Source organism: Rattus norvegicus, chromosome 7 (genome assembly GCF_021556685.1).
Source record: "Rattus norvegicus strain SHRSP/BbbUtx chromosome 7, alternate assembly SHRSP_T2T, whole genome shotgun sequence".
Classification (NCBI taxonomy): Eukaryota; Metazoa; Chordata; class Mammalia; order Rodentia; family Muridae; genus Rattus; species Rattus norvegicus.
This window is the reverse complement of record NC_141540.1, coordinates 114,840,161-114,867,814: the sequence shown is the minus strand read 5'-3', so window position 1 is coordinate 114,867,814 and position 27,654 is coordinate 114,840,161. Positions and strand designations below refer to the sequence as shown.

General features: G+C 39.4%; 1 protein-coding gene and 1 non-coding gene across 45 annotated transcripts in view; one reads left to right on the top strand and one right to left on the bottom strand.

Moving 5' to 3' along the window:
* Ptk2 (protein tyrosine kinase 2) overlaps positions 1 to 27,654 on the top strand; it is a 214,759-nt gene that overhangs the window by 41,593 nt on the left and 145,512 nt on the right. For 10 of the 44 annotated variants that reach the window (XR_015623813.1, XR_015623812.1, XR_015623811.1 and 7 more), the window contains one exon: positions 13,222 to 13,535. The exons of 33 other annotated variants lie outside the window; for them this stretch is intronic. Coding sequence is in view for 7 of the 11 variants with exons in the window: in XM_087555852.1 (XP_087411978.1) it covers positions 13,436 to 13,535 (100 nt within the window). In the remaining 4 variants the exon portion in view is untranslated. 44 annotated transcript variants of the gene reach the window in all.
* LOC120093952 (small nucleolar RNA SNORA8) lies at positions 23,772 to 23,908 on the bottom strand. Its single transcript, XR_015626230.1, has one exon. It is a non-coding gene; the product is annotated as a small nucleolar RNA SNORA8 (small nucleolar RNA).

The window sequence follows — 27,654 nt, the reverse complement described above, 5'->3', positions numbered from 1 at the left end:
GCCATTAGAACAAAAACCAACAAAAGAAAATACAAAAGGGAGAATGTTACTTATTACAAACAAGTCAGACATTCTGTGATAATGACATGGGACCAAAGTAGTTTGATGCAGTTATATGGTGATATATAGTAGATACTTGTGATAGCCTCTTGGACAGTTGGTATTTGGGAACAGAAGGTGATGACAGGTTCATCCTACTTTACATGGTTCATTGTCATATTACATCAGGGTATTTTCCCCTGGAGGTCACTGCATTACTCTTAGTTAGAAAACTTAAAGCATGTTTAACTCTGAAGATTTGACAGTTGCTTCTGCCAAGTGGCAGTCACTGTAGTTGTCATTGACTGCAGTTTTAGGGTGGAATGACCACACATTTTATATTGATTCCTGTTGGATTTAGTGTGTTATTGTTGTACTGCACACAGTAAGTTAGGCATCATTTAAAATGCCTTCTAAAACGATGCATTATGGCCTGTTTTATTTGAAAGGTTAGCATAAATGCAGAACAGCACAGACATAGAGACAGGGCTGGGAGTCGGGAGCTGGGTTTAGTGGCACACTCCTGTAGTTGGAGGCTGGAGAGTTAATGGTTTGAGACCAGCCTGGGCTGCATGAGACAGCTGTCTCAGTGCCCCAACACACTTTAGAGAAAAAAGAAAGGAAAAAGGTAAAACATAATTGTAAAAAGTGTTTATTTCTTATGTTTGGAAAGTCTTTTAACATATTTTAAATAAAATGCCTTAAAACATACTTTAGATTACTTGCTTAACATTCATGAAACCCTGAGATTGATCCCAGTACTGTGAAACAGATACCAACCTAATTTTTGGTTTTTCTGTCTTCAGGATCCTCTCTGTGAACACCTAGTTTAAATATCAAGCTTTATAGTCTGTGTCTTTTCCTCAGTGTCATTTAATGTCCTTTTGCTGTGATAAAATATGCCAACAAAAGCAGTTTAGGAGAGAAAAGGGTTTATTTGTCCTATAATTCCAGGTTTCAGTGCATCATTGGCCAAGAACTTGGAATCAGTTAGTCACTTACATTGGAGAGCACTGAATTAATGTGTGTATGTTAGTGCCCAACTCACTTTTACAGTGTTTAGAACTCTTAGCCTAGGAATGATGCCACTCACAGTGGGCATCTTCCCACCTCAGCTAAGCAATTACGATATTATCCCTCAGACCTGTCCTCAGTACAGCACAATATAGACAGTCCCTCCCCTCATTAAGATTCTTTTCCAAGGTCCAAAAGTCCTTAACAACAACCCTTTCAGCTAGTTGCTGCCCCTGATTTTTTTTTGTTTTTTATGTAGTCCTGGCTAGCCTGGAATTCCCTAAGGTAGAACATACTAGCCTTAAACTGACAAAGATCCTGTTGGCATTCCTTCTAGGCTCTGCCCAACAGTTACCTAGCCTTAGCCAGGTAGGCCTGTGTACTAGCTGGTTTTGTGTGTCAACTTGACACAAGCTGGAGTTATCACAGAGAAAGGAGCCTCCCTTGAGGAAATGCCTCCATAAGATCCAGCTGTAAGGCATTTTCTCAATTAGTGATCAAGGAGGGAGGACCCAGCCCATTGTGGGTGATGCCATCCCTTGGATGGTAGTCTTGGTTTCTATAAGAAGGTAAGCTGAGCAAGCCAGGGGAAGCAAGTCAGTAAGTAACATTCCTCCATGGCCTCTGCATCAGCTCCTGCATCCTGACCTGCTTGAGTGCCAATCTTGACTTCCCATGGTGATGAACACCAATGTTTAAGTGTAAGCTGAAGAAACCCTTTCCTCCCCAACTTGCTTCTTGGTCATGATGTTTGTGCAGGAATAGAAACCCTGACTAAGACAGCCTGGCTAGCTAGAAAAGGGGCTATTTAGCCCCTCCTCACTCTCTCTGACCTTTTTCTCTTCCTAATCCCCGCTAGTCCCTTTTTCCCTTTCTCTCCTTCCCCTCTCCCCTCTCTCTATGTGTTCCTGGCTGACTTTTCTTCTTCTTTCTCCCTCCCTTCATCTGTCTGTCTCTGCCTTTCTCTTTTCTTTGTTTCTATTCCCTTCTCAACTCCCCTTCCCATGCCCTAAATAAACTTTATTCTATACTACACCTGGTACCTCAGCATGGGCCTGCCAAGGCCTGCCTCCCTCCTCACTAAACAGGGGATTTACTAATGTAGGCCTTAAGCATGGTTTATTGCAATCTTAACATTCATATTTGAAACATGTCTTTATAAAAGCAGTGTTATCCTTTACAGAAAATGTTAATTGTGCTGGAATTCATAATACTAAGCTGACAAGAAATTTAAACAGACTCTGGTGAATAATCTTTTTTTAAACCTAGGATCTGACTCAGTTCCTGCATAGGTCTGGTCCTTAAGATTTGCTAGACTTACAAAGTTTTTCAACTTTGCCTTAAAACTATTGAAGACAAATAAGAGTGGAATATGGGGTTTTTTAAACATTTTTTGTTCCCTTCTAGAATGTCTCCCTTTGAATTATTTTTCAGCTATAAGTCAGTAATGCTTTTGTTACTAGAGTTCTGGAAATACCTTGATGGACATAACCTAGAGCTGTGTTTTTATGGTGATACTAAATCTTGTCAAGTTGACAATGAATATGAACTGCCACAGCATCTTTTCACAGGGTTGTAGAGAGTCTTGTGTGGGAAGGGTGGGTCTAGGGTTGTCTTATACACCCCCTTAGCAGGCAAAAACTAAACACCTAAAAAAAACCAACCTCAGTAATCAGTCTATATAGCAAGTTTTTTAAATTGAAAAATAAATATGAAAAATTTATGATGAACAAGATTCCATAGTTTTATTTATTTACTTCTATCATTATCATTAAGGCAGGGTCTCACTGTATTGCTCAGGCTGCTCTCACAGTGACTCTGCGGCCAGGCTCTCCTTGAACTCTACATTCTCTTGCCATAGCTTCCTTACTGCTGGAATTACAGGTGTGCAGCACCATGCTTGGCTAAGAATCCAGTTTTTAAAAAGTAAAGACAGTACTCACAACTCACTGTTGTTTGTACATCATGCTCCAGAGCAGAATACTGCATTTGATTTTACCTGACTTCTTCCCTGTTACATCAGGAAGGATTTGCGCACGTGTCCCTGGCTTAAGTTAAAGAAGTCGGCGGTTGGTGTTCTTCCTTTTCCTCAAGACTTTCCCTCCCGTGTATTCTTTCAGGATTGTGCCTCTGCAGGAACTGCAAAAGGTTTTGGTGTTACATGTTATTCTAAGGTTTTCCATTCTCATTTGAACTTGTTAACTGACTCCTGTTACAAAGGCACTATTACTTTCTAAGTGCCAGAGGAGCTTTTACTGCACAGTGTTTCTTTTGCATAGTTGTTTATGTCATTTTGTTACATTGAATAGAAAATACAATGACCTGAAACTCCAGTGGCTATGAATTTTGTTATAATTCCCAACCTGGTTTTCTCCCTCTAGATTCTCTCTAGGTGGAATTTCAATTCTATTTTTATAACCTCATAGCAGAGTTCTGTGTGTGTGTGTGTGTGTGTGTGTGTGTGTGTGTGTGTGTGTGTGTGTATGCATTTATTGATGGCAACACACCAGCAAATCATACCTTACTTATTACTCTCTTCTATCTTTTTGTAGATCAGGTAAAGCAAGAACCTAGCATGAATGATGTGCTGTGCTTGATTTGCAGATTTCCCACAATTATTTTAGTTATGGGAGCTACCTTATTCTTTGGTTATATCATGGACATTTTTCTTTGCCATTTACTTCATTTCATACTGTAATCTTCATTTTCTTCCACTGACGCTTGGAGGTTGCTTTTCCTGTGTCAGGATTACAAATAAACTTATGTATAGGTTACACCTTAATCTTAAAGATGATTCATTGGGTTAAAAACCATTCTTTTTCTTTTATCTTTTTTTTAAGAGCTGGATGTAGTAGAGCACATCTTTAATCACAGCATTTAGGAAACAGAGATTAGCTTGGTCCACATAGCAAGTTCCAGGACAGCTTTGCTTCTATAGTGAGACTTTGCCAAAAAAATTTTAATATTCATTTACTTGTGTGCATATGTGTGTGAGTTCACATATGTATGGTGTGGTTTGTGTGTGGTCAGAAAATAACTTGCCGGAGTCAGGTCTCTCCTTCTACCATGTAAATCTCAGGTTTGAATTCAGGTCATTAGGCTTTGTGGCAAGTCATTAGGGGTTTGCTACATCAGTATTCCAGAGTTCTAGTGTATGTGTGTCTGACCATCTGTGTCTGACTGTGTGTCTGTGTGTATCTCTATGTCTGTGACCACCATGGCCAGCAGAGTGATCTTCAGGAGTAATGATCTGAGCGTCTGATTTTGAGTGGTTTATTTTAGGCATATTTAAGCATAGCACATTTTGGTGAAAACTTTCCTGGTGATAATTATTAACTTAATCCTGTATGCACAATAAAGCTTAAGACATGACTACATCAACTCTTTATAAAAAAGTACGTGTGTTATCTTCCATAAAGATATGTTCTATAGATTGACAAGCTCATTATAAGGGTCTGGAGGAAGATCTGGTGTGGGCTCTGCTACAGAGATAACACAAAGGTCACCAGATTGTTAACCACATCTGCTTCCATTCTTCTGGGCAGCTAACAGGTTATGAATCCTTTCTTTGAAGGAACAGTCCTGTGTATTTAACATTCCTGGTTCCTATAGTGTTATCCGTGAGCACAAGAACCTCTATGACTCCTACATTCCCTTTTTTATTTTTTAAAGAGAAAATTGTGGTTGTAATAGATACGAAGGTTGAATGCATTGCCTGCCTGGCTAGTGTAACAAATATAGGTGACTATAACAATATAAGAATAGCCAACAGAGAGGGTTGGGGATTTAGCTCAGTGGTAGAGTGCTTGCCTAGCAAGCGCAAGGCCCTGGGTTTGGTCCTCAGCTCCGAGAAAAAAAAAAAAAAGATTAAAAGAATAGCCAACAGAGGACCAGGGAAAAGGAAAAGCCATCTTAGCCATTATGGCCATTCCAAGGTCACTTGAGAGATTTTGTTTTATCTTTTTATGCATATCACTGCTTTGACCATAGGTAGTATAAGAAAAATCTGACACATTAAGAGAACACATGCCAGGAAATTGATGACAACTAAGATTATGTTGAATAACAAATAATTTATAATAGTATTTTGTTAGACTATGGTTCTTAATTCACCCACTCAACTAATTTTTGCTAATATTTTTGTTGTAATATAAGTAGTTTTACTAATCATACAGGCCATTTTTGAACCTTCCTTTGTAGTTCAGTAATCATTTCTGGAACTAGTAATAAAAAAAGCCTAAAAACAATGCTTAGCATGGCAAAATAATACTTTATTGTCTCCTATTACAGGTGTGCCTTTTATGTCCCCCTGACAAAAAGCATTTGGATTCTTCATTGACAAGCTTGAGAATTAACATATAGTCAGATAACATAGCAGCATCATATTTTTAGGTCACTAATACTGTGTCCTTGTTGTTTCCCTAAGTTATTAGCTTACTCTTCCTCTGGGGACATCTCACTCTTGATGGGTTTGTTGTCCATTTTCAGATACTTTATTTGTCCAGTGGTCTTTGGGATGCTATCTTAGGTGTATTGGAGTGGGAGCCATTTGGGACTTTATTCATTTTCTAGAAAGGAAAAAGCATAACCTCATCCTGGTATTAGCATATCAGGATGCTTCCATTGATTAGTTTCTGTGTCTCATTTAGGGCAAATGTTTTTGGGCAGCAGCAGAAACATTGTTGGAAAAAAAATTAAAGTTAGCATGGCCAAATGTGGCATAATATGTGAAGATTTAGGTGGGTTTTATTTTTAAAAATATTTGTTGTTGTTGTTGTTCCATAGTAGCTTAACCCTGTGAATTAAAAGAGATTCTAATAACATTGATTAATATTTCATAAATTGCAGAATTCCTTAAAGTGTTTGCTAATGTAAGTAGGGCCATTATTGTCCCCAGAGGAAGAATAAGCTAATAAGTTAGGGAAACAACAAGGACTTTACATATTCCTAGAAAGGAAATGTGTAAAGAGCTGTTTGAAAAAGTAAAGTTCCAGATATGACACAATGATATTTTTCTGTAGCCCCTAGGGCCCCATGCCATCTCTGGGTCAGTACTCTACAACTGACTAGACAGGGAGGGGTACTGTGCACACTTAACAGCAAATGCCTCAGTCACCGACAGCCTTAGTTCCAGATGTCAAGAGACCTACTACCGGTTTTACACTAAAAGTTTGGAATACTTTGTAACACATGCCTTCAGTAGAGCATGGGCTTTTGTGAGCCTCTTCTAACTTCTTCCCTTGTTAGAGTCTGATCATTTATGTCTTACCAAGGACTAGCACAAAACTTAAAAAACCAAATAATTAATTAAATAATTAAAACATAATTAACAATGGTCATTAATTTTTAAAGATTTAAACCTATGACTATTTACATAAGATTTTCAATCTTCAAAATTTATGACAATTTTAAACAGTTGAGCCTGTGATTTAAACATTCATTTCTGCCTCTTGGCTTTTTTCATTCTCCTGGGGGTCAGGGGTGTTGACCACTCTGACTGTCCCCGGTTTTTTCAGTCTTGTCTACCAAGTTCTTCTTTAGCTGGTCAATATCAGGTCGTGAAGGAATAAAGAAAATATAGTTTTTAAGTCAAGTATAATAATGTAATGTCCTTGAGGAAATCATAGTATCAGGCAGTCTTGTCTGAAACACTCCTCCCCATTCATTTTCCTAGTAGCATCTATATCTATATCTATCTATCTATCTAATATAGATCATATAACTTTCAAATTTTACCGGAAGGTTCTCTATGCCCTAGTTAGAATTGTTCTTGTACTAGTAGTTGGACCTGTTTTAATTTTTTTCCCTCAAAGGGGCTGTTGATCAATCCACACTGGATTATTACCAATGTGAGGGGGGGAAAAAAAAACCCCAAGCTCTGGGACTGTTGAACTCTAGTGCTCATTTGGGGTGTTGGGTCTTGGGGTTGTTAGAGTCTAAGGGTGGACAAGAGTGGGAAATAACTGTTGCCCAACCAGATTCAGGTGTTAGACTCAGTGGGAAGGACATTGGTAGGGCAATGGAAGGGCCATGAAGCCAGGGTCTGTCAATTTGTGCAGCTCAGCCAGAGGGCTTGGAGCCCCCTGTTTGAATGGCCCAGGGTTTACTTGATCTGGCCTGCCAAGACCTGTCAAGATGTGTCTGGCAGAGGATTTTAAAATTTTCTCTTTATGATCTTCCTGAGGAGGGTCAAATAATATATTACTGTAGTTTATCTTACAAAATAATTGACAGGGATTTTATCCCTCCTTTCATGGGCTTTTAGCTACATTAGCTCCTATGTGTTTCCAATTTTCAACATCAATGTTTTCTAGTTTAGGAAATCAAGGATTTAATTTTATAGTCACTTGTACAAAGCCGCAGAGCTGTTTGCTCTAGTATTTTGCTCCTCTGGATCTTAGAAAACACCTCTACTTGTATAAAATGCTTTCTTTGTCCCAGAGGACTGGGAGGAACTATGCTATTTTACTCTCTCTTATGGTCACAACTCCTTGGGTTGAGAATACTGAATTCTTATTTTTCATTCTATTTAAAGAAACAATTTCTTATCTCCTCTGAGGCTGAAGCCCCACACTTGGGGCACCAGTTAAGGGTGTCTCTGTCTCTCATATTTCAGGGCTCTGAACACTCTGGTTCAAGTTGTTACCTTTGTGAGCTATGAACTTCTGCCCTATTTCTTTTGAGGTCTCTAGTGCTTATTTAGGGTCTTTGCACAAACACAGAAGAAGCAGACAGCAGGACACTTGAAACAACAAGTGTTAGATGCCAGATACTCTGAAAGGGTAGAAGAAGCCTGTGTTTGTTCTCTTCCTTCTTGTTCCATTGGTCTTCACTATTCACTTGTCCTCTGTAGGTGAAATGAACCCTGGGTACAGAGCCTATTTCTGGCCTCTTCTCTGAAATCCTTGTAGTTTTTGGGGTAGGCTATACTGTAGGTGATGGCTTCTGTGTATTTTGCCTGTTTTCTGATGGTTTGGTGCCTTTGAGTATTCCCATTAGGCTGCTAAATAGTAGTTTAATAGTGGATGAGTTGTCCAGTTTCTCTCTTCAGTTGTTAGTGTCACAGGGTTTGTAATAGTATCTTTGTAGCTGTATGAGTATTAGTTGATAAAACTGCCACAAGCATTGCTGCCGATTGGGAAAGAACACAGATTGGGGCCTACAATTCCTAGGTATTGCTGTACACTGACTAACCTCTCTGCTTTAGTTTCTTCATTTGTGAAGCTGAGGTTGTGGTGGTGGTAATGGAGTGATAGTATTTGCCTCCTTGGGTTGTTAGTGAAAATGAGGTGAGCAGACATTTTAAAAGTGCTCTGAGCAAGGTCTGGCACATAGCAAGGGGTAGCTTGGTATTCATATTAGTGTTGTGGCTGGCTGGCCTGCAGTCAGTGCTGGCTAGAGGGTGGGTATTAGCAGTGTCCTTGTTCTACAAACACTGAAACTGAGGTTCCTGCTGGTGACGGGTAGTTGTTATAAATTGAGTGCCTTCTCCAGCTTCCTGCAGCATGACGGAAGAGAGGTACAGCAGTTGTTTCAAAGTTGGCAGGGAGTTTGTTGTTCTAGGAAGCTGCTTGTTGTCTTTGCTTTCAGAAGGTATTATAGTCTTTGTTTCCATTAATAGAACCCTAATGTCTATCAGGCCATAATTTTTGTTGACGGACTAATTTTGAGAAAATTATTTTTTAGTGGAAGCAATGATACGCAGCGAGAGAAATGATAATTAGTAATCATTTTTTTAAAAAGATTTATTTATTTTATTTATATGAGTACACTGTAGCTGTCTTCAGATACACCAGAAGAGGGCATTAGATCCCATTACAGATGGCTGTGAGCCACCATGTGGTTGCTGGGAATTGAGCTCAGGACCTCTGGAAGAGCAGTCAGTGCTCTTAACTTCTGAGCCATCTCTCCAGCCCAATAATTAGTAATCTTAATAGATGTAAGCTTAGAATGAGATTTCTAGCACTGAAAAGTTGTCATATATTATCAATACTGGATGCTAATTGGAAGCGTATTTATTTAAATGTTCAATTCCTCATACAAACATAGGTCACAGACTTAGAAATGTACATGTAAGTCTATTTGCCAGAATACTATTTTTTTCTAGATATTCCTCTAGTCAGCTGACAAAGAATATTTATTTATTCTTTATTGTTTCCAAAAGTATTCTGATGTGTTTAAATAAAGCTACTGTAGCATTATAAGAACATAAAAGCCAGTTTCTTATTTTTATGATATGCTTTTGTCGACATTTATAACAGTTCATTTGTTAAAATGTTTATGCTGAGCTGGAGAGATGACTGAGTGGTTAAGAGCTCAATACTGCTCTTGCAGAGAACCTGAGTTCAGTTCCCAGGACCCACATCAGGTGGCTCACAGCTGCCAATAACTCCAACTCCCAGGGCTCTGGTACCTTCTGGAATCTGTGAAAACTTGCACACATACAATACACACAATTAAAAAAAATAAAAATTTAAAAAATAGAGTTCATTCACAGTGACTTGCAAGCCAGGTTGGACAGATTGTGCACAGCATTTGAAGGCTTCTAGAGTTACCTTCCTGCATACTGATCATGCTAATCACATTGCTCACTAGCCTGATGGTTTTAGTGCAGTTTTGCAGTTGGTACTTCTTCAGTCACCTGTGATGTACTGTGTAGCTGGGCTAGAGACAGTCACATTTGTGTTAGGCTCTATGTTGCTTTTTTTTTTTTTTTTTTAATATTCATTCTGTAACTGTTCATCAGGTTCTGACCAGTGGGACCTGGAGGTGACATGGTGTCCAAGATGGAGATAGGATTTACCATTAGGGTATATTATTATACTGTACATTTTCTGTGGGCTAGGATAAAAAACACAGATTGATTCCCTCACCATTTTCTTACTGCCTTGATGCAAAAGGAGGATGGGTGGAACATGACTTCCACACCTCTGTAGTAGCTGCTATGTATACAGTAAGATGCTGGAGATTATGCTGGAATAGATACACACACCTTTACCTCCGATCACAGTTTGCTTGTAGTGGAGCAATTGAGCAGTAAACTGTGTGTCAGTAAACCATGTGGGAAAATGCAGTAGAAAAGTAGATAGGCTCTGTAGTTTCAGATAGAGTGCTCAGGACAGAACACATTGAGTAGGTGATATTTGAGCAAGACACTGTAGGGAAAGGGCATGACTGTAAAAGCTGAGGCAAGGTTATCCCACATCGAGGAGGGGCAGGCAGTACAGAGGTACTGAGATGTGCAGAGAGCAGTAGAAAAGTCAGTGCAGTGGTTAGTGCTGTGGAAACCAAGAGATAGATAATTATGAGATGAAGGTGTAGGCAGGTGAGCCATATCACACAGGGCTTTGCATACTCTGCTAAATATTTTGGTGCGTATGTTGACCGAGTTTCAAATAGAGGAATAAATGATATGCTTGCTCTTTCAGAGCATCAGCAGCAGCTAGGTTTAGGATAGAATCTGAAGAAGCAGGCTACAGCTGTAGTCCTGCAGGAGTCTGAATTAGAATGTGAGCAGTAGTCAATGAGAAGCGCACTGGCTGCATTCTGAAGTTTACTGACAGATCCCTTTGAAGCAAGAAAGACAGCAGTGACTAGGGACGGAGGGCTTTGGTGTTCTACAAAAGTACTATCTTTTTCTTGTAAATTTTAATATAATGGGTTTATTTGTGAAGGAGAATTTACTAGAGTTGTATTTAATTATGCTAATACTAAACATTAATCAGAACAGCACAGAAATTTTTCAGTGAATGCTGGCTCTGTATAAAAGATAGAGAGCAGAGGACTTCTTAATGCTTTGTTTTAGGTTTCATTATGATCTATGTCTGTTTTTAAAAAATGCTTGACCTCTCTAAATCATCAAAACCCTCTCTGGGATTATGTCATAGACTAAGGAGTATTATTTTGATTATAACTATGTTTTTGTTTGTTGAGATGGGATCTCTCGGTGTAGATCAGGCTGGCCTTGAACTTACAGATCCTCCTATCTCTGCCTCTTCAAGCATTGGGATTAAAGGTTTACAGCACTATGCCTAACTGTAACTATAATTTTTAGAAAAAGTTAAGGTAGTCCTTTTGATTGTTGGTGATGCACCTCTCCCACCCCCTTTCCAGCTGTCAGCTGACCCCACGATCCTCAGCGGGCCAATGGGTTCTCAGGGTTTGTAACTACTGCCTCAGTTTCAGTGAGTACGAGGCATACCTTTAGTCATTTGCTCTGAGTAACTGTAGAAATCAGTCATCTTTCATACCTGGTTTTTCCACCTCTTAAGAACTTACACATTAAGAGGTGTGAATATTTGGACAGTAAATAAATTAAATTAGTGAGAGGATGTAGAGAGAACCCCATCCATGAATTAAAACCAGAAACTGGGTTCATCCTGCCCTTTCTTCCTATTCCCTTCTCTCAGGGTTCTACTTGTCCCCTCTACTGTTCCTGCCAGTGTTTTAGCTCCATCCTCCTCATCCCTTGCCTGGACCACTCTTTATTTTGTTCTGGGAGTCCCTGGGCTGTTAGCAAGTTAGGCTCAAATGGTTCCTGGATTGGACGGGTGACTCAGAGTTCCTGTATCAGAGCTGAGCATGTGGTCCTCCATCCTAGCAGGGCCTCACCTTCAGTGTCTGTGCCCTCATGTTGGAGGTCTGGCAGTCTTGCTGCTCTGGCTCTGAAGGTGTCTGGTAACAGTTAGTGCAGTGGGTGTGGAGTGTAGTCTGGTAGTAGGAGTAGCTGGTGGTGGTTTCTGAGAGTCATACGTTTTTAATAGACTCACCCTTGACTTGAATGACTTGTGCATTTATTGATGATGGCCATGCTCATGTGGTAAGGCAGATGGTGGTCTTGCTTAGTGTGCTTACTTCTTACTGAATGGCAGTAGTCCTCTGTGACCCTTCCTCGTCTATAGTGAGGGGGTACTGCCCAAGATATCGTTTTGGATCTGGTGGCTCTCTTGCTGGCTGCTTCTGTTCTTCTAGCCTGCTTGAAATGTTTTCTGTAGCCCTTTCTTTTTAGTGTTGCCTAGGACCATAGTTCATGCCTGGGAATAATGTGTTTTCAGGGTGGCTCAGGAATGGTCTTTGGAGCTCTAACAGCTGTTTAAAGTCTGAGTGGAGCCTGGAGTCAAAGGCATCATCTCGTTAGGTGATGGGAGTGAAGAAAACTGTCCTGGGCATTGCTGGGTACAAACGTGCTTCTTGTTCTAAGTATTTGCTCAGCTCCTTATTTCTGAAGTTGACAAATTAATAGAAAAACCTTGGCCCTTTGCACAGTGAAGGTGCTTGAGTTTGGCTGTTTGTGGGATTGTGTGACTGCTGAGTCACCTACATACCAAGCAAGCATGAACTGTGGAGTTTGAGTATATACCACATATACTTGAAGGACAAGGAATTAACCCCTTACCTGCTGTCCTGATGCTTATGTGGAATGTGTTCAAATAGCCTGATTTTTGTCATGATTTTTGCATTTAAAAACAGTTGCTAATGTAAACGATGAGAGTAGTTTCTGTCCTACTTCAGTGTGAGATAGTACTCATCTTTTGAGGCTAGAAAAAGAAATCATACTTGAAGCTAGAAAAAAATTTTGTATCTCATTATTCTTTAAGCATATTTTAAAGTAAATTGGCTACCTTTAAGTTCTGGTTTATGTTTTCTAGATAATCTACGTGTATGTAAAGGTGCATTGTAAAAGTATCAGTGAGGGAAAATACTTTACCTCTGAGGAGTTTGGGCTCATGTAGGTCATTCCCCTCCACATTTAATTCTTTTCTTTGATTGTGATCATTTTTTCAAAATGTATTTCATCAAGTTAATTATTTTTAGTCTAAGCCCAGAATAAAACTGGTAAAGTGCCAAAGGTATGATTCTGTAGACAGGAATTGTTAGGAACCATCTATGGACAGTTGATCTGGGTCAGACTGGATTTGCTTGCAGCTTACTCAATTTTAGAGTCGACTGTCATTTTGTAAACAGAAGTCGGCCAGATGAAGTGAACAGAAGGGCGAGATTAGCATATTCATAAGGTGCTGGCTCTGGGACTTCTTTTTTCCTCCCTTTTCTCCCTCCCCCTCTCCCTTTCCCTGAATGAATCTAGGAACCCAGATCCATGGGGTCTCATGACTAGCTGGTTTTATCCTGTTCATTGGCTTAATCTGGCCAGGACGGTCTGTGTTTCAGATTTCGGAAGCAGAAGATTCAGTAACTGAGAGGCCACCGTGGAGCTGCTGGAAACTGTTACAGAAGGAGCACCTCTCAAACCGTGCTTCAGGCTCTGAAAAAAAGGAGCACAGGGGAAGCTTAGTCTTGCTTTGGATCCAAGCAAATGCTGTCGGAGCGATGAACTGGGACTTTGTGTGCGGACTCCTGGCTTGATCTTGATAGGATTGGGTGTATGTTGTTGGAACGGGCAGGCCAAGAGGCCCTGAGATCTACAGGTGCCGTCTATATGGAGAAAAGCGGCTGTAGTCCATTTCCAGTGTGTTGGGCTAAAGGTATAACAACTTAAAGATCTCTTCGGTGTGTGCTTATGTCAGTTCATGCTTTTGTACTGAAAAAGCTAGGTAATAGTTCTTTCAGAACTTAGTTACAATTACATTTGAGGAAAAAAAAAGATGTGGTATAGGCTTACTGCTGGTACATAAAACCAGTTAGGTGACTTTGCAAGTAGAAAATGAAATGTTTGTATGGAAATGTACTCAAGTGATTTAGATCACTTGTCCTGTACGCAAGTCATGTGTTTAACTGTAGGACCAGAGGAGAAAGGGGTAATGTGGGCTTAGTTGTTTTAAGGTGGGTTTCCTTTATTGTCTATATGCATTGAGTACTTAACTCAAAGCTCTGTTATTTTGTGTTTATTACCACAGGTCAAGAATATTGTGAGTGAAGAATTTTCTACTTTAGTGAGAGTTTGTATTCATGCAGAAATGTAAATATAAAGTAGGGCATTTTCACTGTAGCATTCAAGGCAACATTTAGAAAGCATAGTTAATAAGTTAAAGAAGCTATAAAATTGATGTAAAGACCTAAGACAAATTTAACTAGATGTTTTGCTTAGCATAGTGGTGAATATTTAAGCCATTAACACACTTAAGATTTTACAAAAATATGTCACTATGTGAAATGTATTAGGTACTGTGTTAATGTACTTAGGAAGGCTTTCAAAAGAGGAGCCTACACTTGGTCAAGAGCTGTGCTTCGATGAATGAACTAGGGCTTATTCAGTTTAGTTTTTAGGTTAAAGATATTAGTATCTCTAGAATAGGAAGTGTCAGCATCACACTGCAGTTCAAGATTAGTTTTCATTGGTTGATTTGTCTTTGCTACTTGTGTTAGGCTTTTGCACCAAAGCTTGCAACACTTAAACTGTTTGAGTATTATGGTATCTGAATAAAGCACCGGTTACTTTATTACATAGGTACTCAGAGTAAAGATTTTGTAAAGTTAAATTGAAGCACTCAAAATCTTTTTTTTTTTTTTTTTCGGAGCTGGGGACCGAACCCAAGTACTCAAAATCTAAAAGACATTGACTTCTTACAATTGTAGTTTTGTGGTCTGAGGACCATGTGATGTGAATGAACATAACCGAGGCAGAGTTTAGGGTTACTGAAGAATTTGTAGATTTTATACAGAATGGCACCTCCATAGTATACGGGTGCAGTAAAAGTCCTCCCAATTTCCTCACAGACCGTAACTAGCCAACAGTTACAGACCTAGACCAATGGAGTGTTTAATAGTTAGCAGCTGGATTTCCTACTTAAAGTGGTCCTAGAAATGAAAACTTTTTTTTTTTTTTTTTGGTTCTTTTTTTTTTTTCGGAGCTGGGGACCGAACCCAGGGCCTTGCGCTTCCTAGGCAAGCGCTCTACCACTGAGCTAAATCCCCAACCGCAAATGAAAACTTTTTGACAGAAAAGAGTTAGTAGTGTTGACTCATCAAGAAGAAATTGATCAAAACAACTTGCTTTGCAAGTGTTTGCAGACTATTAGAGAAAGTACAAATAGTTGATTTTTACTTAAAATGGACCTTTCTGTAGATGAAAGACTGAGGGAGCAAAGTTCTCAAAGCAGAGGATGGGAACTGGGACATATCAAGGACACAGTGAGGCACAGTGAGCTCAGTGTCTACATGCAGGGCCGGGTGCCTCCTCTGTTTTACTCTGGTGGTTCAGGTGGAGGGGCTTGTCACCTTGCCTTCTCAGCTGAGCACATGCTTTATGCAGTGATTGCCCAGTGCAGCTGTCTTCAGAAACTTCTCTGCTGCTTGCTTTACTTTCTTGCATTAGGACCAGAAGGCAGGGGACTTGTCCCTAAACTTGTTAATATTGTCTTCATGATCAAAGAATTAACTGACTTAAGTTATTTCAAATATAACAGTTACAGTGTGTAGATAAAGTTAGAAGATCAGATCCAAAGAATATACAACTCTGCTTGCAAATGGACCCCTAAGCCATGCATTTCATTCAACCAGTCACATTAACCTCAAAACACACAGCAGTGTCCCAGTTTTAAGAAGACATAAGATTCTTACCAGGACAGGCTAAAAATAGTTGAACAGACCTATATTTGTATACTTTGAAGTGGATCTTAAAGGTACCCTTAACACTTGAGGGTTTGTTCTTTAATAGTTTATAGTGTATTGCCTAGTTTGAAGAATCATCCAAGAAGATTATGTTTTAAAATATTTAAGAGAGATATGTTTTTACAGTGTGGTTTCTTAGGCATAAAATATGTATTAATTAAGAATACTAAGTGTAAGTGTTCTCAGAGCATTAGGTTACAAAGTGTTGGGTGAGGAAAACCTGCTTGTGGGGTTTTCTGGTTATCAGTGTATGTTGTTCCATCATTGTGGGGGATGAGGGAGATTGGCAGTTACCATAGTGGTGCCAGAGGTTTGTTAGGAACAAGTGTGTTTTCTGGTTTCTTTAATTTTTTTTTTCTAGTAGTAGAGATTTTATGTACTTCTGACTTCTTTGGTTGAAGTCACACTCTGCATAAGAATGTAAAATTTTATTCGTTCATCCATTTGTCCATCTGTCTTCTTTCCTTCTCTCTTATACTGGAGTGGCAAGTGCTTCTTGGAGTGTACACTCATAGTACATGGTATACATAAGTATCAGTTACCTTTCAGAGATGGGACTCTTAGTTGCTGTCCCAAATCCTCTCCGTCTTAGTACACACTGGGCTCCCATACACTTATTCATGCTCTAGATCCAGGATGCCTCTTGGACTTTCCTTTCCACACACAAGTCTATCATTTTATTCTGATTGTTATATATCCAGGGTATATCTTGAGTTAATCAGTTTACCCCTCTGTTAATGTATGGTCTTACTGTGTTCATACCTGTTTGTTCATCCTTTAGATTTTGTGAAAATAAAAATCTGATATGTTCATATTTAAAGCTGGTCAGTGGCTTACCAGATTTGGATAACATCCCACATTTTTACTGTGCTCCACAGGTCTCACTTCATCCTGCCTCTCTTGCCTTCCTCAGCTTTGAGCTATTGTCTTGCTCATTAGCAGTGTAGTCACTTCAGATTTTCAGCGCCTTGCACATTGGCATCTCCCTCTCAGACCTTGTGTATATGCTGATGCCCCCTTAGAGCTCCCCGAGTCCCATTTACAATTAGAGTACCCCTTAGATGAACTTTCATTTCTCAACCTACCCAGATCCTTTCCAGGGTTTCCACCAGAGCCTGCACTCTGCCCTGACACTGCAAGTACTGTGACATGTCATTTTAGATTTAACCTGTCTGGTTTCTGTCTTCCTTACTAAATTTTAACATTGTCTGAGTTGTCAGAATTTTTTCTGCATAGTAAGTAGTTGGCACAAGTGAGTATTATTTTAAATATTTGTTAATGCATTCTGTGTAGAGTAAGTGTTATTTTAAAGGCTCTTTTTGGAGCTACATTCTTTTCCTTATATTATGTTGTATTTGATTAAGCCTAGTTTTAGACTCATCAGATTGACTATTCCAATCTCAGTGAGTGTGTGTTTTGGTTTCTTTTGAAAATAAAAGAGTGTGTAGACTTTAGCTTAACACTTTGCCTATAGCTGATAGACGTGTGTGGTGTGGCTTTGGTCTTCAACTCTTGTCAGTTCTTTGAGCCTTTCTGACTATTTCACTAAATACTGCCCCCTCCCCGCTTTACCCTAATTTGTTAGAATTCTCTCCCCTCTCTCACTCCCTCCTTATTTTATGTGTGTTAATGCTTTGTCTGCATGTATATCTATAGCACATGTGTGCCTGGTGCCCATAGAGGCCAGGGGATCTTAGATCTTTTGAACCTAGAGTTACAGACAGCTCCATGTGGGTGCTGGGAATTGAATCCTTGTCCTCTGGAAGAATAGGAAGTGCAAGTGCAAGAGTAGGCAGTGCTCTTAATCACTGAGCTATCCATCTCTGCAGCCTAAAGGGTAGCAAATTTTTTGTTGTTGTTGTTGTTGTGTGTGTGTGTGTGTGTGTGTGTGTGTGTGTATGTGTGTTTTTGTGAGAGGGGGAAGAGGGAGAAGTGGAGGGAGGGAGCAAGAGAAAGAGAAAGTAAGCTCTGTGTATCTTGTAACTGTTAATGTTTATTCCACAGATGCTAAATGCCACATATGAGCTAAGCTTGCACATGTGTATGGCTCCATTCATTTCACACAAAGACCTCTGAGATAGTGTTATCAGCATCCCAGTTTTGCATATGTGATATTGAAACATTGAAGTTAAATAACTTAGCAATAGTTCCTTAGGTCACAGAAAGCAGAGTCAGGTTCTACACAGTGGGGTTTTGGCACAAGTGTGAATGTTCTTAATCACCACTCTCTGCATGCTGAAATGGAAATATGATAATATCATAATGGAATTGTCGTTCACTTTGTCTAATGTTTGCATGTTAAGAATCATAGGTTCTACCCTTTTTTTAAAAAAAAAGATTTTATTCATTTATTGTATATATGTGAGTACACTGTCACTGTGTTCAGACACACCAGAAGAGGGCATCAGATCCCACTACAGATGGTTGTGAGCCACCATGTGGTTGCTGGGAATTGAACTCAGGACCTCTGGAAGAGCAGTCAGTACTCTTAGCTGCTGAGCCTTTTCTCCAGTCCATAGATTCTACTCCTAAGTATTTTTCTCTGAAGTCATTAATTCATTTTACAAGTTTTTAGTGAGCATTCGATATTTGCTGAATGTATTTGTCAATGCTTGGCTGATACTAAGGAGTAAAAGGCACAGATTTCTGCTCCCTGAATTGATAGAAGGTGGTGAATGTTACATCCAAGTTGGGGGTCTGGTGACAGTCTAAAGTACTTTGTCAGGTCGACCCACCTGAGAGGCTTATCCTAGAAGGTGGAGGAAGAAACAAACCCCCCGGCAGAATGTTTGACCAAGAGGCTTGATGGGAGGGCAGTATGCCTGGAAGAGAGTGACCTTCCTTTTTTTTTCTCTGACTTTCTCTCTTTTCTGCCATGGGATGAAATAATCTAAGTTGCAGATAAATTCTAACCTAATTTTGCTTAAAAGTGGTTGAATGAGAGAGGAATAGTTTTCCTTTAGGAAACATGACTTTGTCTTTTCCAATGTGGTAGGCAGATAGATGTTGCTTCTGATGTCTTAACAGGATGACCCTGTTGTGCCCACCTTCCTCTTTTTTGTTGTGAACATAGTGACAGCCCCTCACCATAATATTGCAGTGGGCATATCTTTATTTTATTCTTTCACTGTGGCTCATTATCAGTGTTTGTTTTGTTCTGGGGAAGTATTTGCTGAAATGGAAATATGATAATATCATAATGGAATTGTCGTTCACTTTGTCTAATGTTTGCATGTTAAGAATCATAGATTCTACCCTTTTTTAAAAAAAAAGAGATTTTATTCATTTAATCTTTGTTTTGATTTCAGGAAGAAAGTGTTCAGGGTTAATGTGTTAGCTCTAGCTTTGTATTTTTAATTATTATTATTTGAAAAAAATTCCTTTTAGTTCTTTGTTTTATGAATTTTTTTATTTATAGTGAGAAAGATGTTAAAGTTTTTCAAATATTTTTCTACCTCTGTTGATCACATAAATTAAAAAAACAGTGTGATCTATTATGGTGTTAATTATTAAATTAAATATAGTTTTGATGGTAGAAATTGAACCCAGGTCATTCAGGTGCTAGGCTTATGCTGAAGCATTGAGGCGAGGTGTGGTGTGTGTGTGTGTGTATCTCCTAGTCTGATATATTAAGTTTTGAGTGCTAAGACAACTGTGGGGATCGAAGATTGTGCTCTCTACCCTCACCTCCCCATGTATTTGAATGCTTGGTTCCCAATTGGTGGATGGCTGGGAAGGATTAGGAGATGTGGCCTTGTTGAAGTATGTGTGCCATTGTTGGAAGAGTGCTTTGAAGTTACAGTAGTGCATGCCAGGCCCATTGTCTTTCTCTGCCTGCTGCCTGTGGATCAGGATGTAGAACTCTTAATTGCTTCTCTAGCACCATGCCTTTCTGTGTGCTTCCTGAGATGAAGATAGCAGACTAACTCTGAAACTGCAAGACAGCCTCTAATTTAGTGCTTTCTTTTTTAAGAGTCTTGATCATGGTGTCTTTTCGTAACCGTAGAACAGTGACTAAGGATCAAGTTGGTACCAGAAGTGAAGTATTACTGTGATAGGCCTGATCACGTTGTTTGGAGGAAATATGAAAGACTTTGGACTAAACAGAATATTGTGTCTTTGGACTAGAAAGGTGGTTGAACTAAATAGTACATACTGGGCCATCCTAGTAGAAGCAAAGAAGACAATGGTTCTGAGGGTGATGTAACCTGTAGGGCTTGCCTCAAGAGGTTTCAGAGGGGAAAAATATTAGCAAGTGGCTAATCACAAGCATGGTCTTGTGATATTTTGGTAAGAATAGTTGCTTTCTGTGTTTGCTCAAAAACATCTGCTGGAAGCTAACTCGAAGTTTGGATTAATGGTGTTGCTAGGGGAGATTTCAAGACAACCTAGTATTGATTGTGTTACTTGGTTATTAATGGTTGCTCTTATGCAGATCTACAATAAAAAAAAAAACAGGACAAAGATATAAAAAGTATACAGTTGAGATGAAAAGAGGAGCACCAGAAAATACAATGTTGAAGATAGAAATTCCTGTGTACAGGAGATAAAAAGTTTAAAGAAAAGCGTAATGCTAAATAGAATAAAAAGGGAGTGGTAATCTTAGAGCAAGACCTAGCTAAGCTTCCAACTGGTGAAAAGGAATTAAATGAAAGCTTAAAAGGGAAGAAAACATCAACCACAGAAAGCTGATGGGGTAGTAATTGAAGGAGGGGACCAGGTTCAGCCCCAGCAAGTAGAAGAACTTGACTGCTTTGGTCACATGATTCTGGTTTTAGAGTCAAGGATACAGAAAAGGGGTAATGGAACCTTCCTCCACAGCTAAGGAAAGTCTCTGAGGCCAGGCATGTGTCAAGGGAGTCCTTGTATGGAGGCCAGGAGAAGCAGTTGTATGAAGTGGTGAAGGTGAAGCCTGGATTATGTTGCTGAGCCCAAGCTGTTGGAAATGCTAGAGCAGTAGGATACCTGCCAAGGAGAGCTGCTGACTGGCTATGGAAACAACCCAAGAGAGAACTGTGTTGTAGCCAACAAAGCTGAAAGTAGATCTGAAAAATTGTCTGACATTATCCATGGAGATGCAGAGTTTGGAGTTTGCCCTGCTAGTATTTGCTAGTAGTTTGTCCAGTATTCCCTTACTATGCTCCCTTTCTTCCCTTTTGGAATGTAATGAATATTCTGTCTCATTGCATTTGGGAAGTATGTAATCTGCCTTTTGATTTTTGATTTTTATAGAATTCCACTTAAGAGATTGCCTTAATTCACAGAAGAGACTTTGGAGTTTTTAAGTGTCGAGACTGTGGTAGACTGTGGGGACTTTTGAAATTGGACTGAACACATTTTGTAATATGATATGACATACATAGGCTACAAGCCTATGGAGACTAACGAGTGGAAGGTGGTGGTTTGAATGAGAAATCCTCCCTCCCCCAGCCCCCACACACAATACCCCTACCTCATTTATTTGAATGCTTGGTTCCCAATTGTCAGACTGTTGGGAAGAATGAGAAGATATGGTCTTGTTGGAGTAGGTGTTTAATTGTTGGGAGGAAGTGTGTCTTTCTCTGACTGCTGCCTGTGAATCAGGATATAAAGGTCTTTCTTTCACACCGTGCTTGCCTGTGTGCTGCCATGCTCTATTTATGATGATAATGGACTAACTTTCTGAGACTATAAGTAGGCCCCCAATAAGAGTTGCCCTGGTCATGGTGTCTCTTCACAGCAAAATAGAACAGTGACTAGGATACTGACCTTGTACTCCTGATAATAAATTTGCTCTTAAACATAATATACCATTAGTTTTTGTGCTGTTGTGATCAGTATATTTGTTATTTAGATTATTTTTGTCTGTTCATGAAAGTTATTAGTTCATAACTTTTTCTTGTAATCTTTTTCAGATTGTCATCACCAAAGTATTAATGCTTCATAAAATAAGTGGGGAAATGTCTGTCAACTGTGCCTTCTTATCAAAGTATTGGAGTTTTCCTAAGTACTGGATTCCTAGCAGCCAGCTCTCTGCTTTTCCTCATTGACTTGGCTCCTTTTTTATTTTAATTTTTTAAAAAGTACTTAGTAAACTTTTGTGGTTTTTCTCCCAGCTAGACTGAAAACTCTTCTAGGGTAGGAAGTATATTTTGTTTTGCTTCATTTTTGCTTTTAATTAATTACTTGGACTATGAGTAGATCTTCTCTGATATGCAAGGCCCTGTTTCACTTTGTAGTGCTACATGCACAAATGCGACTCACTTACCTTCTGTGTCTTGGTACCTACTACATATTTGGTGTAATAGTGGCTGAGTAGATATTCTTAGTAATTACTCTGTTGGAAGGTGTGGCCTATTCCTTGGCCTGTAAGAGACAGGATGAATGCATCAGTGAGATTGCTGACCACAGCGTAATACATTGCAGTTGGCCTTTTCTGGAAATAGAGAGTGGTAACCCTTGATGTGTGGTGTGGTCAGCAAGGCCCAGATGCAACAGGACATAGTGAGCAAAGAAAGTTTATAGCTGTCTGAGGTGAGACCGACCTGTACACTGGATGTATAGGTCTTGATGGCCAAAAAAAAGCATCTTGTAGGTGATAGTCTTCTCTCAGATGTCTTTTAGATGGGAAGTAATAAATGCAGTGAGGAAGTTTTGATACAGCTTGTCAGTATTAGGGTTACAGCTTACAAACTTGAGATTTCACATGGGCCACTCTGGGATGGTATTCCTGCATTCTTCCTTCTTACAAGCTCCCTGTGATTCATGTGCTGTGGTTTGGACCATACTGGAGGAACAAGCATTTAGTATAGAGGATGAAAACAGATTTTGGAGCAACACTATTAGGTTTCTTCAGCTCTGTAACGTCACTGAGTGCCCCAATGTCCTTACTTGTAATAATGTATTGTACATGAAATTGGTGTGTGAGTCACTTGAAGGAAATGAATTAACAGGGTGGTCATGCCACACACAGTGCTGATTTTGCAAAACACACTGTAGACTTTATAGTTGACTCTGTAGTCCTTGCCAGGGTCCTGCGGGGTAAGCGATGTGGCAGTTTAGGTATTGTTATGCAGAGTGAGGTAAATGACTTGCTGAAAATGTGAGTGGTGAGAACTTGGGAATTTATGTTCGTTCTCTTGACTTAGTTGTCTAGTGTTGTAACACCATTTTTATTCCTAACAGAATTTTAAAAAGCAAAGCGCTGTGAGTTAGTTTTAAGATAGTGAAATGCTAAGGCAGTGATCCTTGACTAGAAACTGCTCGTGTTTCTCCATAGTGGATCACTAGACAAAACTAAGAAGCAAATGAATTCAAACACCTGTATGTGTAAGGTGACTATGTGGGCTATTGTGGCATCTTTTTTTTTTCTGCATGGTTCTACAGGTAGGTCCTCCTAGGTTACTGGGCTTTTTCCAGTTTTCTCTTTGCCCTTAGTCCAGAATTTTGTCCTGTTCTAAAGCCTGGTTGTGGACTAGTTTTTCCTTGGTCTACTCTTCTGCTTCTGAAGTCACACTCACTTGTTGCTTTTGTGTGCTCTGCAGTGATTATAAAGGAGGGAAGACTGTCCTTGTATTTCTGTCCTGGTACCCCTCCACTAGATTAGAGATTTATTCACAAATATGATTGTAGGACTCAGCACTCTAAGTGCTATGAGGTGTCCAGGGATTTCTACTTGCCCAGGGGTTTACAGTGAGGGATATATTTAATCCCATAGCCAATCAGGGATGGACTGCTTTTTTTTTTTAAGGACTTTTTTAATGTATAAAATTATTTATTGTCAATAAATTTTTATTTAAGGGCTTTGATTTCCTGCTGCCCATCCAGGTCATCTGAAAATAGCCCTTTCTCAAGGTCATCCAGTTGTGCTTTCAGCCCTTTTTTATCTGTCCTTTGTTTAAAGACAGTCATTGGCAACTTCTAAGTTCTTAGCCAGAAGATTTGAGGATTTCTTCTATTTACTTTAGGGACTCTTCTTCAATTAGCTTTAAAAATCATTTTAAGGTAGGTTTCACTTGTGACACCCTAGGAAGAAAAGGAATGGTTTATTCAGCAAGCAACCAGTCTTTAAAGACCACTTATTCCCCAGAACCCACATTGAGATCAAACTTTCAAGTTGCTCTGCCTTCCTCTCCAGCACACCTATTCCAGAAATATGTACATATGGAATAAACTGTATCATTAGAAATACCAGGTTTAACATGCTCAAAGCCAAGAAACCAACGATGCCAGATAGTGAATTTCTATCACACTGTCTTTTGAATACCCAACAGGAAAGAACTGCTGAGTGCAGATACCATGCAGTGCAAAGATGAACAGCCTTTTATCTACAATGTCTTCAAATTCATCCACATAAAACTTGGTGGAGCTCTACTTTTTTGAGGTGTGGATTTTTTTTGGTGGCCAGGGAACTTACACTTGGCTTTACACAACAACTCAGTCACACATTCTGTATTCTGCAGCTTGGTGTGGATGGGCATGATGAACTTTGTGAACCTTGTGGCCAGTGTGAACCTTGGCCATTGTGTCCTTGAGCTTCTCAAAAGCACCACACAAAGCCACTGGAGGAGGCAGGAGATCAGAGGCGGGAATATTAACCAGAAAGTTGTCTTCAAGACCACTTAGGAGATCCTGTACAAGCTATACCACCTCAGAGGCCACTGTTGGCATCCTTTGTCCCCATGAGGAAAAGAACCTGGTTGGCTTAATTGGCTGCAATACTTCTTCTGTATTACTTATAACCACTTGGAGATTGAGTCTCAGATCTTCCCATTTTGATTCAAGACTATCCAACCTTTTCAAGAACTGTAGGCAGTTAAGACCGTAGAGGTGTTTCTTGTTGATTCAAGGGACACCCAAAGCAGTCAGCCCAGCACTGTGGTCCTGGAAGCAATTGATTTCTTGGCTAAACCAACTTCAACCTGACAGTCTGATTAGGATTTAAAGTCGCTGGTGCTCAGCTAGGATGCTATTAAGCATGGCCTACCAGACTAATGTTGGCACTGGGATTGTGCCTGGTCTAAACTAGGCACAATGTTGGTGACTTTCTGTAAGCATTTGGAAACCTTTATAGCAGACTTGCAGACATTTTTCCATTTACTAACATTAATGATAGAAACAAAATTCTCAGCTTTGATGTCTCTTTAAGCTTTTGGTTTTTTTAAGTTTACTTTTTAGAAAATCTTTTTTATTGTATTTTATAAGAGCATTGGTCTGGAGTAAGTAGTAGAGTGTTTGCTTAACATACTAGTCTGTGTGTGGCCATAATTTCAGCTCTTATCACCCCATCCCCCAAGAAAAAGTATTGGATTGAACAGGTTTAAAATTAAAACACAGTCCTTTGCCACAAACCTAATTTCAGAATTTCAAGTTTTCGATTTCCTCTTTGAGAAGCTTTAAAATTTGTTTTAGATTAATTTATTTTATGTGTATGAGTGTTTTGTTTCTTTATGTCTGTGTACCAGATGCATGTCTGGTACCTGAGAAGAAGGTATTGGACCCCTGGAGTTGGAACTACAATACACATTTAATTTTTTAAAAAATAGGGTCTATTGTATTATTCAGGCTCCTGGGCCTAAGTGATTCCTGATACCCAAAGTCCCCTGAGCACCATAGGTGAGCACCACCATCACCACTTGGCTTCTCTGACTACTTTGGGGTACAGGTTTCTTTCATTTTTCTGTTGTCAAGAATCAAATGATACTGTGTCTTACTTAGAATTCCTTAGTGGTTTAATGTGGGGAGGAAAGAGAAAGCTGGAATGATCAGAAGTACACGTAGGAATCCAGGAGCCTTGCTTAAACTCACCAATTTTCTAGAAGCCTTCTTTTTGAGTCTCATTGTAGGTAAATAGTCATGTTGTCTAAGAACAATAGCAGTGGTTCCCACCCCGCCTCCTCACTCACCTTGCCAATGTGTGTAGTATACAAAGGTGTACACTGTGTTTGGAGGCCAGAAATCTATGTCTCTTTTCTTAGCTTAGTCACTCTCTACTCTACTTTTTCACACAAGGTCTTTTTGTGTTAAGAGTTTTCTCGATGTTAAGGAAGAACTAACAAAGTGAAAGCAACCCAGCAAGAAGGCAGTTTCTTTTTGGAAAAAGGGTGTCCGGTGACTTATACAGGGCTAGTAAGCACACAGCAAAGCAGGAAGTTCATTTAGTTTTTGATTTATAGTGTTCCACTATATTGTTGGGAGCTTGACTGTATAATTTGATGCTATTTGATAGTTCATAGGGTAAAGGGGAAAGAAAGGTATGATATAGATTCAGTTAGGAGTTCCAGGGATTGAGCTAATAAACATGCACAGTAGCGTTTCATTCATAAGGTGATAGGGGAGATTTACAGAATATTGGCTTTTGGTGGGCTAGAGAGAAAAGAACTCTTTGAACACTGATTCGGCTAGACTAGCTGTCCTTCATTTCTACCTCCACCTCTGGCTTTTTATGTGGCTACCGGGGACCAAACTCAGGTGATTATGTTTGAGTAGCAGATGGATACTTTACTTGAACTCTCTGTATAGATGACTCTCAAATGCACAGATATGAGCCCATCTCCACATCTGCAGTTCCAGGATTAAAGACATGTACCACCACACCTGTAGTATTATTGTGAGTCTCACAGGTACTTCACATGTTCTTTGTTGAATATCTTTAAGTTTTTTTTAACTTATTGGAAAAATTCAAATATCCTTTTGTGTAAAGAATTTTCATTGTAAGTTACTATTTTTCCAATCAAGTTATTTACTTAGTTTTTTTGTTGTCTTTTAAAAATGATTTATTTATTTTTATTTTATATGAATTAGTGTTTTGTCTACATGTATGTGTGTGTGAGGGTGTCGCATCCCCTGAAACTGAAGTTACAGAAAGATGTGAGCTGCCAAGGGTATTGATAATTTAACCCATGTCTTCTAGAAGAACACTTAGTTAGTTATCTTAACTGCTGAGCCATCGCTCCAGTTCCTGCTTAGTTTTTTTTTCCTGCTTAGTATTTTAAAGTAATATTTTAAATTAATTCTTTTGAGAATTTTAAACAATGTATTTGGATCATATTTAAGCCCTGTAGCAATTCTCAGATCTACCCCCATCTTCCCACCTACCCATCTTGGTGTTCACTATGTTTCTCCTTCCTCTCTTCAACACAGTAAGTCCAATTTGTATTTACCAAATATTCTTGGGTGTGGGGCTTGCCTTGGAGAGTGGCCAACCCATTAGGTGTCATACCCTAAAAGAAAATGGACTCTCCCTCTAGTAGCTATCACATACTAATACGTCTTCAGCTAGGAATGAGGAATGCCCATTGCTCCCTGTGGTGGTTTGAATATGCTTGGCCCAGGGAATGGCACCATTAGGAAGTGTGGCCGTGTTGAAGGAAGAGTGTCACTGTTGGTAGGCAGTGAGACCTTCCTTCTAACTGTGTTGGAGCCAGTCTTCTCCTAGTGGTCTTCAGATGATGATGTAGAACTCACCAGTGAGTTGTTTGAGATATGTTACTTGCTTTCCAGACAGTGGAAGATTAGATTTTCATTTTAATAGTTGTCTAACTTAATGCTAGACACAGAACCTACTCTAAGTAGTCATAGTCCTTGTTGACTCTTGCCAAATTTGCTGTTGTCTGTGCTACTAGCAATTACAGTACTGTGCCCAATTGTGCACAGAAGTGCCATACCCACCCTTTCTCCAGTCTGTTCTTTCTTTCTTGGTTCTGTCCAGTCCATGCGTATTCAGTCTCATTAGTCTTCAGTTCTTTTGCATGTTTGAGCATATACATTTATGTTTTTTTTAAATACAGAGTATCCCCTAGCCATCATTTATATTTTGATTTTAAATTTAACACTACATCTTGGAAATCATTAGTATAGGAATTTTAGTGATTTGAAAAAGTACAGCCTCCATAGACTCATATATTTGAATACTTAGTCATCAGAGAGTACAACTACTTGAGAAGGATTATGAGGCATAGCCTTGTTGAAATAGGTGTGGCTTTGTTAAGAGGAAGTGTGTCACTGGGGGAGTGGCTATTATGGACAGTATTGCCTTAAATATGCCAACTGTTT